Source organism: Cnephaeus nilssonii, assembly GCF_951640355.1.
Source record: "Cnephaeus nilssonii genome assembly, chromosome: 13".
Classification (NCBI taxonomy): domain Eukaryota; kingdom Metazoa; phylum Chordata; class Mammalia; order Chiroptera; family Vespertilionidae; genus Cnephaeus; species Cnephaeus nilssonii.
The window spans coordinates 28,699,438-28,712,003 of NC_137084.1; the positions used below are offsets into that span (position 1 = coordinate 28,699,438).

Consider the following 12,566-nt stretch of genomic DNA (forward strand, 5'->3'; position numbering starts at 1 on the left):
GCATTTGCTCTCTGCCCAGCCTTTGGAAAAAGTAAACAAAAATAAAACAAACCTCTCCTTGTGCATGGATGCTGTGGGATGTCCGAAAGCGCTGGAGAGCTGAGTCTGCCCCGCCCAATCCCTGTGGGAAAGTGGTTTGGAGCGAGTTCTCCAGATGGTCTCGGGCCCTGCATGGCTGAGGGCATCATCGCCGCTCTCTCTTCACCTTTGGCCGCCCAGCAGCACCGGACCCAGTTAGTGCTCCTGCCTCCAAACAGCTTCTTCTCTCTGCTCCTGGGTTTCCTCCCACCTCTTGGGCTGCTCTACTTTCTCTTCTTCAAATGTCAGTGTCCGAGAGCTCAGACCTTGTCCCTCTGCTCTTCGCCATCTCCATTCAACCCCTTAGGGAATCCCTCGTTTCCCAGCTTTCAACACCAGCGATGAGCCTACATCTCCCAAATCTATACCTCCACGAACTCTCGGCTGGTTGACATCTCCACGTGAATGTCTCCTGGGCATCTCAAACTTCCAACTTCTCTTCCAGAATATATCCTAAATCCACCCAGGACTCCCACGAGCATCAGTCACACATTCATCGCACCTAATATTTCAATGTCTGCAAAACCAGCCATGGAGCTGAGACTGTAGATTTTTGGGTGGTGGTGAAGGGATGGTGGGGGACAAAGCAAAGATAACCAAGAATATCACAGGTTGGTGATATTTGCAATGGTAATAAATGAAATGGGAGCGGGGAGAGGGGCTGGTGGTGGGGGTGCTGTTTTTTGCAAGATGCATAGGCAAGGCCTTATGATAACATTGAGCAGACACCTGCAGGAAATGAGTATCTTGGGGAAAAGTGCACCAGCAGAGGGCACTGAAAGGGCACAGGCTAGTGGTGGGGAGGGTGACTGGAGTGTTCAAAGGAGAGGAAGTGGACGTGGGGGAGTGTACTCTCAGCCTCTTATGTGATCTCCCTTCCTCCACTCTTGCCCCCTATTATATTCCTTATTCACAAAGCAGAGACTAATCTTTGCAAGACACTATTTCAGAGCTCACATTCTTGCTTAAAACTCTCCAACATCTACCCATCATATGAAATGAAATGCAAATGGACTTCAAAGCCTCACATGCAAGAGGCCCCGCCTATCTCTGTGGCCTTGGTTCCCTGCCCATCATGTGGCAGCCATGCTCACCATCCCCGTTTTTCAGACCCCCAGGCCTGTTTCCACCGTAGGCTCCTTGTGCTCCTTATTTCTCAAGTCAGGAAGGCTGCCCTGCCTGTTCCCTCTCCCTCCCGGCACACCAGTTTCGCATCCTCCTTTGCAGGTGGCTGACCCTGAGCCCTGCTCAGTGGACTGTGGGATGAGGTGACATGTGTCTCTTCCAGACACAGCCCATAAAATCCTCCTGCACTCCCCCCTCCCCCTCCTGCACAGCTGGCGGGACACAGCACCCACCCGAGGACTCCAGCCCCACGGGACAGCCGGCCACAAGTGGAAGAGACCCGGTGCCTGCATCACCTTGGCAGGCCACCTGCTGACGGGGAATGTCTGCACCGAGCTTGGAGGAAACCAGAGACAAACACGCCCCCTGAGCTTTGGGACTGAGTCTGTTACAGCAGCTCGTGTTCCTGACCAGAACGAACCAGCGGTTGCTCCTGCCATGCACGTCTCAGCTGAAATGCCACCTCTGCAGAGGCCCTTTTCTGACCACGCTGTCTAACGATGCTGCCATGGTGCTGTGTATCCCAACACGCGGTTTTCATCCCAGCATTAACCCTCAGCACTGTCTGGTTTTCCTAATTTACTCCGAGGGATGTGTTGAATGTCTATCTCTCCCACTGGTACACGGGTCCACCGGAGCAGGAATGTACCTGTCCTGTACAAGGTTGTAACCGGAGCCAGGAAAAGTGCCGGGCACAGACAGAAGCTCGGAAGTGAAGTGTACTGTGTCCTGTCCCTAGTAGCCCCTGGTCCCCGGGGGTGGGAATCTGGTTAACATCCTCCTTGGTCTCTGCGGAACATCTGGAGTAGTGCCCTGCTCACACAGGTTGCTCTATACAAAGTTTAAATCCAGAAAGAAAGCAGAGGGGAGGAGCTCCTTTCTTTTCTGCTCCGGAATGATGGCATATGTGGCAGCCACAGGCAACTGGTCCTTTATCTCTTAAGCACTGGGCAGGTCAGAAAGGACTGGCATTCTCAACCATTGGTCTCATCTTTTACACAAGAACACAGGGCCCTGGGTGGTGGTGGCGGGGGGTGCTGGAGTCCAGGCCTCAATGCTCCTCCCACTCCCCATGCTCAGGTTTACCCTTGCCCATAACAGAAGTGCATGTGTCTGCAGTTACCCTTGGACCAGGTGCTCCCCCAGGGACAGGGCTACTAATCTACTTAAGTAAGATGAAGGCCCCTGCAGGGCCCTGCTTCTCCGGTGGGCGGGCCCATGCTGTGTTTCCTCCTCCGTTGCCTGTCTGCCATGCGGTCTGTGCAGCTGGCGAGCTACAAGGCCTGGCCCATCCTCTTGCCCACATTTCCTGCACCCACTGGGGAAGCTGGCCTTGGGACCCTTGTGTAGTTGCTGTCTTCAGCGGGCTGGCTGGCTGGGTGAAGGGACTCAGGGACAGCTCCACAGACCTGGCCTCCTCAGGTTGGAGGAGGACGAAACAGGAAGTAGACCTTCACGCACGGTGTCTGACTTGGTCCTCACAAGAATTCAGTGAGGCAGATGTAACGAATCCCGTTTTCACCAATGCAGAAACTAAGGTGTCTCACTCCAGCTCAGTGGCCATTCAAGCCCAGGCACAGTGGCCCTCTTCTCCCAGGCACTCTCTCCCAGGCGCTGTCCTTGCAGACGGCCTGAGCTTCATTCAATTCTTTCTCTCCTGACCGGGTCTCTAACAAAAGTCAGCCCAAGGGGCGGGGGCATCTTTCTCACTGCTGCAGGAAGCCAGTTGGGCCACCTTCTAAGGGGACACCTGGCTCTCCCACCTGGCTCTGTCCCATGCCATTCCTGACCTATTCTTGCCCTTAGCATCTGGGCCTATGCTTTTAGACAGGGCACAGGATGATTTTAGATGGACTACGACCAGTGGGTGCTCAGTGGAAATCATGGGAGGCTGGCTGGGTGAGAGCAGATGACTGGTCCCTTCTATGTAACCAGTCACCAAGTGGAACAGTACCTAAACCAAGCCCGAGCGAGCAAATGCTTGTCTCACTTAACAGACCAGCTGTGTTCCCAAAGAGCTCTGAACAAATGCGCTCATTTTAAACTTACTAGGGGTGTTAAAGGTGACGAGTCATTTTACAAAATATAGATCCTTTGGTAAAGAGAACTGCCGCTGAACCGCTCCATTTTTTTAAACTTCCAATTCCTGAGTGCTGACCTCTGAGAGTCAACACCAAATTATGATCAAAGAAGAAAAGGGTTATCACGCTAAGCCTTGTTACCCTAAAGAACCAGAACTTCAGCCAACACTGCCAACACTTATAACACCATCTCCTCATCACAGCAAGATGGTTGTAGCTCTTTTATACCCATTTATCTTGTTCAATCCTTAGGGTGAGTAGACAACTAGCACTCCGATTTGACAAAGAAATGGAAACAAAGTGAGGTTAAGCAACTCGCCCAAGGCCAACCGACTAATGATCCACAGTGATGTGGCCACCAGAACAAAAACCTGTTTCTTTTCTCTTTCAGCCTCTCCAGTCTTAAATCACTGAAGGGACATGCATAGTCCTATGAAGGCAAGACATCAAGGATCCCAAGGAGCAGATGTATCACAGCAAGTCTCTCAGTCACTCCTATTTGAGAAGGTTCCTAAGGGTCAAAGACAGCATCTGACCCCGACAGACAGACTTACAGGGAGTTGGAGTGGGAGGTCCTCAGTAGTGGAGTGGAACCGGAGGAGCCGTTGTGCGGTAACTTTGGCGAGGAAGGCAAAGAAGAGTCCGTCATCTCCTCGATGTCTGAATGAGAGGATGCTGACTTGGGGGACTTCTTCTTCCCGAACGCTTGCTTGAAGGAGCTGCGTAACTGAATAGACAAGACCGTCAGCCTGGCAGGGGCCATGGCCAACACTCAGGCCTATGCAAAACGGGGACATGCAGACCAAAGAGCAATTAGTTCTCCCACGTTTTCCTCCCACTATGAAAAAGGTTCCCAACAGCTCTCTCCAATCAGTGCATTAGGGGAAGAAGAGTTATCTGGTGTGGACAGCTCGAAGGACTGGCCCTATGGGTAACATTCCATGCCTACTCTCAGGTCAAGACTAGATGCCAACAGCAAGACAGAGCCTGGCTCAGCAGGTGATGTCGGGAGGATGAGGTTACACAGCAATGAAGCAGGATGCTCAGACATGGTGACGGATGCGGATGAGGTTAGTCATATCAATGGATGGGTTAGCTTGGTATCTGATATTAACAGTCTTGCTTACCTCATTGACCTGCCAGAGAAAATGCAAGCAAAAATGGGGAAGGGGAAGGAAAAAAGACAATTTTTAACAGAGAAAGCCAGTGACAGGGAAAGCTTTGGACTTTTCAGACACGACATGGCTAATTATAAACACCACACACAGAGGAGGTTTCCAGTAAGATCACAAATCTTTCAAAGCATAAGGGGCACCTTCCTCCATTATGCAAGGAAAAGGATAGCGAGTCTGGAAGTCCCTACAATCCGAGTTCTTCCAGCTTCTCTGTCTGGTTGAAATGACTGCCCCCACCTTCTTGTGCTTATCACCATTTTGTCTCTCATCAGTCATCTCTCCAATGCCTTAATTTTTTTTTTGGGGGGGGGGCATGTCTTTTTTCCCCCCTCAGCAACAAAGGGTAGTTGTACTAGTGCACTGGTCCCAACATGGCTGTATAGCTCTCTGATATATGTACTTAGGAGCTCCTGCTGTCCTTATATATACATGAGATAACATAATAAGCAGGGAATTAGACATCCCACTGTATTACTAAAAAATGGATAGTTTTAAAAAAATTATTAACCATATTGGGGGGAAAAAAAGCTGGTATATCACAAATTCCCCAAACTATGAGATGGATCTGAGAATTCTAATGGGAACATAAATAATTAAAGTGCAATGTTTTCTCTGAGAGCTATGGTTAAGCATGTAATTTTCTAGGCCCCAAAATAAGATCTTTTAAAAAGTAATCTCCTTTTCTGAAAGTCCCCTTTACTTCTGAAAACATAGTCTGGGGACTTTCTTGGCCATTGAGAAATTCAGAAATGGGCCATTCTGAAACAATTAATGGAATTTTTCTTCTATTAATGTTTCATCTATAACAAGCTATATATCCAGCTTGGGGGCGAATCGACATCCCATTCCTCTCTTATTCTTACTTCTGGTCATATTTCCAGAGAGTATTATGGAAGCAGAAGGATTTGGCACATAAGCCATCAACCAAAACCCTTGCCTCTACCTCTGGTGAAATGCCAGGTGGAAGAGGAGATTACAAAATTTAGACAGAATTAAGCTTGGGGATTATCTGAGGATGCAAATTATCCATCCTCCTCAATTGCAATGATAGCCAAGAGTAATAACTTTTAAAACAAAATAAGTAAGTTTTATTTCTTAAACTGAAGAAAATGAGTAGTCACGATTTTTCATAGAAAAGAATCCTCTCTCACCACTCTGATAATCAAATCAGACCATATTTCTCAATAGCATATTAGAAACAGCAACATGAATTACTTCTATTTGTTTAACTCATAGCAAATGAGTTGACTAAAAGTCATTAGTAACTTAAAAAAAAAATCCATCCGAATGATGAGAGGGTCACACGGAACCAAGCCTTTTAGCTTGCAGCACAAGTCATCAGTAACCAAAGTGATTAAATTTTGAACTACTCTATTACTAGACCTCGCCAACCATCCAAGATGACATATAATGAGTGAGAAGTGTATGGAGTGAATGAGGACATCAAAGCTACTGTGAAAACACGATGCTGTCAGCATGGACAGATGGGGCCCTCTGAGTAGTGGCCAACGTCAGATCAACTTGGGCTGAAGACAGCGAGCAGCGAGTGTCCATTGGAACTCTGCTGCCTCAACAGCAGAACTAAAGACTGAGTCGGGAGAGAGGAGTGAGACTTCCCCAGGAGAATGGGAAAACTGTTCAAGATGCCTCTGTACAAAAAGGAGCTCACTGGGATCGTGGAAACACGGAGAAACACTGCATGAAGACTATTCTATTATACTTGACATTTTGAGGTATAACCACCTTACTGCTAACATCACCATTATGCAACTTTTACTTACAGGCCATGGTCAAAATTTCTCAAAGAGAAGGGTGGTTTAAGGCTACCATGGGCGATTGTGTAAATAAATAGGTAAGAATTATGATTAACAGCGGATAATTAGTGATAACACTCCAAAAAATACGTTGGAACTAAGAAACCACTTAAGAGTCAATTTGCTCTAGTACCTGCAGGTTTCTGGCCACATGTGATGAGGAAGAAATGACACATATGAAATGAGAGGTGAGTACTTCACATTAAGTCTCATGAACACAGAAAGACTACAAGGTGGTGGTGATTTCGTAAATCCTAGTGTTTGGCTGAGCACAACGTTGATTTTAGTAGAAACCTCTCCACAAACCACTCCTTTGGATCTGCTCCCAAAGGTCTATGTTCTGAAGTTAAGAGCAAGCCTGGGTTCTGGGACTGGCTCTGATAGTCAGTGCATGAGAGTCTTTGGATGTACACTCACCCAATTCTTTCTCTTCTTTTTCTTTGAATCGCTTTCTATGTTGCTGCCCACGCTGGAATGGCTGGTGGCGCTATTGATGCTGGACACGCTGTCGGAGGAGTGCTGCCTGCGGATGCGGAGGTCTGCAGGCTGGGAGGGACCATTTCCTGCAGAACCAAGGTGGGATATCAGCAGCTGCTGCCTCGAGCCCACTCCTTTGTCCCAGGGAATAACCTCACACCTAAAGCCACACACCTGAGGACCACCAGGTGTTTCCTATTAGACATCACCTTCTTTTCCTCACTGAGAGTATTAAGGCCCTTGAGCAGGTAGGAGTTATACCGTTGGGTCAATTAAATGGGGCCAAACGCTCTCTCCACTTTTACATAAATATGGGGAGGCTCAGAGAGAATCCCCCCAACACCAGCTCTATTAAGCTTTAGACAGGCACTGAAATGAGTTTTTGAACTGCAGCGGTAGTCGCCTATGTTTTTAGTGCTCCTCTGCTCACTGCACTAGCCTCCTTTCATCTCCGGGATCTTCCATACACCATTCCCTCTTCCTGGAATGCTCTTTTCCCTCCACTCTGCCTGCCCAGCTCCTGCTAATCCTTCCCATGTCAACTCTATCATCAAGTTCTCAGAAGGCCTGATGTCTGAAACACCGGTGGTACCAGGAATACCATTGCCTGAAGTGTCAGTGATCCCAAAATAAAGTCTGCAGACAGTTTTCCTCATGAGCACAGAACTCCACTTGCAGCCTGGTTTTTAAGAGCACCGTTTCAGAGCCAGACAGACGGGTCTAGTCCCACTTCTGCTTCTAACTACTCCAGGATCACCTCTTGCCTCTGAAACAGTGTTCCCATCAGCACAATACAGAGAGGACCGGTGTGGCACTCATAAGGATTGTGGAAAGAAAATGAGACCATTCATTAAATAACTGAAGCGCTGAGCACAACGCTCAGAACACAGTGAGTGGTCCATGAATGTTCACTACCACTATGACTTCTATTGCTGTTAAGGTCATTACGGCAGGAGGGAACTCATCCTCACGTCCACATTACCCCCCAACTAGGAGACACAAAGACAAAGCAATTCACTCAGAAATATTTTCCTGGATAAATGTGGGGAAGCACAGGACTTGGTTGGAATGGCTGTAAGGAGGATTCTCTGAAAGGTCAGGGGCCTCTGAGGGGACCTTGCCGAAGGCGGCAGCCCTTACCTTGACTTTTCCAAACAAGTCTGATCCCCTGCGGTGTTTTGCTAGAATCTCTATGTTTAATCTTTAAAACCCTGAGCTTGTAGAAGCATATACTTTCTCAAGACTACTTACCCTGATGATTGTATCTAGAGGTTAATTTAAGTTCAAGCTGTTGTTACAATAAAAAGCCAACGAGGCAGGCAAACAGGACTGCTTTTACTACTGAAGTAAAAGAGTCTCTTAGCCCTCTCTTTCACAGAAACCTGTGTCGGAGTAATCTGTTCATCCGTCGCTCAGGGTCTGCTGGTCAGCCCCGGCAGGTAAACATGAGATGAACCCATTTCAGGTTGTCCCACATCAGCATGGAAATCCAAAGCATTAGTAAAGATAAGGGCTATGAAATATTGTGACACTTTGCCAACAGAAATAAATTTTCTCCCATTTTTTTGATATACATCAGAGAAGAGGACGAGATGGAACAGCTACCTCCCCAGAGGGCAAAGGTCACCTGATGAAGTATTTGCCTCCCAGGACCTGTCCAACTGACAGGACACCCAGCTTCTGGTTGGGAGGTTGCGTCACGCACTGTCAGGGGAGGGCTCCTAGGGGCAGGCAGGCAGTCTGAAGGCTGTTTCTGTTCCTACCTTTGCAGTTGAGCTCCGGAGTGTTAATTACTCCATTAATGGCAGCCTGGGCAGCTGCATTCTGTTTCTTTAGCAACTCAATGGTTTTTCTTAACTCATTCAGTTCTGAGTCCTGTGGAGTAGAGAAAAAAATACTGGTTGTTCTAAAATCATTCTCTGTAGCCCTAGCTGGTTTGGCTCAGTGGATAGAACATTGGCCTGCAGACTGAAGGGTCCCAGGTTCGATTCTGGCCAAGGGCACATGCTTGGGTTGCAGGCTCAATCCCAGTAGGGGGTGTGCCGGAGGCAGCCAATTGATAATTCTCTCTCTTCATTGCTGTTTCTATCTCTTTCTCCCCTCCCTTCCTCTCTGAAATCAATAAAAAATATATTTAAAAAATCATTCACTATATAGCATTCAACTGAAGTGCAAGTTTCAACAGAGGATGATAGGGAATACAGGAGTTCTAAAAAACCTTTGTCTCAAACAGGAGGTTGGGCCAGTTTTCAGCATAGGTATCTGAGCCATGAAACCAGCAGGAATAGGACTATGGCAATCTGTCCCTGATACATGTACCACCTCCGCATCTAGGTCGTATTTTCACTCAACATCCCTACTCTTTAACAATTCAAGAAGTACACTAAAATCTATACAATTATCTGGAATGAAAGAGAATACTATTTTCAGGTGTGCTGTTAACTCCAAACAGGGAGGGGAAAGAGCATCCTTTCTGCTTTACCTTCTGCTCAGCCGTCATGGTCAAACTCTGGAGCCTGATTGTCATGTTTCCAAGACTCTGTTCAAAGGCTGCCACGAGGTGAGCCTGGAGGGGGAGACACAGCCCTTGTCACATCACCTTATAAGGCGAGCGTCCCTAAACAGTGCCAGTCTTACAGACTGAAACCCTCAGAGGGCCACATGAGTTAGCCCCTGCCCAATTCTTCAGCCTATTAAGCCCCACTGCCCAGTACCCTTTGGGATCCAGTTATTCTAGCTTTTGTGTCTCAAACGCCCCATGGTTCTTCCCACCTCAGGGCCTTTATCCATGCTTTGCCCTCTGCCTGCAATGCTCTACCCGCAGCTGCCTCCCTGTCTAAGTTTTACATTATCCTTTTCAAGAGATCTCAGCTCACACTGTCATGACACCCCCGATGGGGTTGGTTCCCTCAGATCCAATCTCAAAAGCGCAACGGACTGTAGTATCACATAAAAAATACACATGCTCTTGTGACTGCTGCTTCACGTCTCCACTCCTCAGCAGGACAACCTTCTGTTCATCAAACACCAAGCTCACCGCAGAGGCTCACACTGAGCATGTTTGTAGGATGAATGGACAAAGTGGTTGGCATATTTTGCCTGTTATAATCCTGGTTAATAAAAAGCCACTGAAAGGCCCATCTGCTACCTCCTTAGTTAGAGAGTCCTTCCCCTGCTCCCCCAAGGAGTTATGACCTTCCCCTGAGCTCCCCTGCACTCTTATATACCTCGGTTAGAGGTATATAATGGCATCAGTTGCACCACTATTTCTATATTACTAAGACATTCTTAAAAATGCTACCAATTATAATTAAAATGTGCATCCAATTTTCAAAGGTGTTAAAAAAAGTCTATGTTAGAATTGAGAAATGTGATATTTTCCTGTCTTCCTCCTTCTCCACAATCCTCTTCAAGGAGAAGATGCGACTTTGTGTTTCAACACCAAGCCTTCTTCCTTTTTCCACAGAGCAGCAGGTGATATATTGACTGGCTGACTGAGGATCCTGATAATATTGTTAAAACCAAGAATAAAGAATGGACAAGTCATGTAATTCTATGGGCCTCAGTTTATTCATCCCTAAAATGGGAGCTCTATTTTCTTCCCAGCGTTATTATGAGCATTAAATGAAACAATGTAAGTGAAAATGATCTATAAACTATTAAGGAAGTGTGAAACACAGGAATGAATGGACACTGGGGGGCGAGAAAGGAAGAGGCCTGGGAATGAGAAAATGACAAAAAATGTTATCAGAACATAGGAATAGGGAGATCAAGAAAGGGTCCTCGGAGAGGGGTGGGTAGACACACAGAGGGTTACAGGAGGAATGAGAAGGATTCTTGAGAGTCTTGGGAGAAGTTAAGATTTGATCATGTTGGAAAATTCTAGAAGGAAAGATGGGTGATGCACACAGTGAAGAGTAAGAGCTGGATACAACTTTGTGGGGGAGGAGTCATTGCCCTGGGCTGGGAGGAGGGCCTGTGGACACTGCCATTTAAGGAGGAGAGATTTGAGGAGTGAGTCAGAGGCCTCTATCACCAGACCTCATCAAAAGAGAACCATGGTGGAAGATAAGATCGTCTCTAAGATCCCCGCTGAGTCTTTTTTCCAACAGCCATAGGGTCTGCTGGGAGCAGGGCTACTGGTACTAGAAATGCTAAAATGCTAAACGGACTAGCCAGTTTCTTTCTGATTACATGCGCTCTCTCTTAAAAACCAAGAAAATGCCTTTGCATTTTAAAATAAAGAGATCTACTTTAGTTTGTCCTGGAGAATGTGGCAAAACCAAAGCCAATTTAATTCAAGACAGTCACATAGTGGACGAAGGAAGCTGGCCAGGATATGGAAATGGAAATGAGTGTTATCCATGCATTTCAAAGAATGGAAAGGTCACATTCAAATGACTGGATTTCCATTTATTTCAAATCTTTGTTTGACTGCCACCCGTGATTCTATTCATGGGCATTTATATCTTCGATCCACAAAAACCAAAACCTGACGGCATGAAGACTGTCAGTGAGAAAGCGTTTCTGCAAAGCTCAGGAAGAAACCGCATTTGCTCTGAGGAACCAGAGGACTGTGTTTTGCTGGGGAACGGAAGGACCGACTTTGTGTCATGAAGGCAACTATGAAAATGCGGGCTGAGGCTGTTGCGAGCCTGGTTCAGAGCCACAAGGGCCTTCTCATCCAGCACCGTTCTCACATTCCCGGGAAAACAAACACAAGTGGTATAAAAACACCGGAGAAGGTGGCTCTGAGTAGTTTGTCCTAGAAAAACAAACACAGCTTGGCCTGTGGGAGAGATGGCAGACAATAAAACACCCTGGTGGTGTGGGGTAAGGCTAACTATTTACTTTAAAACAATACTGGATTCACTGGCTTCGCGAGGAGCAACACACACTTTTAGAAGAATACTAGTAGTAATGTCAGGGCTCTCACGCTGGCTTCTCTGAAACAGAGAGCAGGGTCCCAGTGGCACAACGCAAGGTCTTGTGGAGCATGAGGTCATTGGAAGAGCGAACCCAAGTTCATTATAAGTAAACTAGAGGCCTAGTGCTTGAATTTGTGCAGGGGTGGGGATCAGGGGTGGGGCCGGCCAGGGGGAGGGGCCCTGGACGGTTGGTGGGCAGGCCCTGTCCCCAGGTCAAACTCCCAGTTGAGGGGACAATTTGCATCTTACCCTTTTATTATATAGGACTAGCGTTCCCGTTGCAGGAAAAATCCTGCAATAGGGTTTCCTGCTGTACTCTACCCCACCCCGCCTCCGCTCCTCCCTTGTTCCCCGGCCTGCCTTCTCCGCCAGCCTGCCCCGCTCTCCTTCCTTCTCCCCCGGCCCCGCCTCCGCTCCTCCCTTGTCCCCCGGCCCGCCTTCTCCGCCAGCCCGCCCCTCTCTCCTTCCTTCTCCCCCGGCCCCACCTCCCTTCTCCTCCCCCCGGCTTGCTTGCTTCTCTGCAGCTTTGCTCCCTTCAGCATCTCTTGGCTTCTTTCTAAGCTATCTTGATATGCAAATTAGCCGCCATCTTTGTTGGGGTAATTTGCATACTCATCCTGATTGGTTGGTGGGCATGGCTTGGCTGGTGGGTGTGGCTTGGGTGCAGTCAATTTGCATATTTGTCTATTATTAGGTAGGATTACTATTTTTTGACAAGTAAGGGTCAATAATTGACAGCTGTAATTCTTACCTAAGGGAGCAGTTCTGAACTTAGGAGGGGGGCTGCTGTTAAATCTCACATATTTGGATTATACCAGGAGATCCTGGCTTACTGGGTCAGAGGTGGGTTCTGGATTCAAATGATGACCCAGATAAAGAGTCCATCCT

General features: G+C 47.5%; 1 protein-coding gene across 6 annotated transcripts in view; it reads right to left on the minus strand.

The window, feature by feature from the left end:
* Positions 1-12,566, minus strand: part of NAV2 (neuron navigator 2) — a 370,532-nt gene that overhangs the window by 28,161 nt on the left and 329,805 nt on the right. For all 6 annotated transcript variants that reach the window (XM_079786933.1, XM_079786930.1, XM_079786929.1 and 3 more), the window contains 4 exons: positions 9,233-9,316; positions 8,514-8,625; positions 6,691-6,836; positions 3,839-4,011 (listed from right to left, as the gene is read on the minus strand). In XM_079786933.1, coding sequence (XP_079643059.1) covers positions 3,839-4,011; positions 6,691-6,836; positions 8,514-8,625; positions 9,233-9,316 — 515 coding nt within the window. The remainder of the gene's footprint in view (positions 1-3,838; positions 4,012-6,690; positions 6,837-8,513; positions 8,626-9,232; positions 9,317-12,566) is intronic.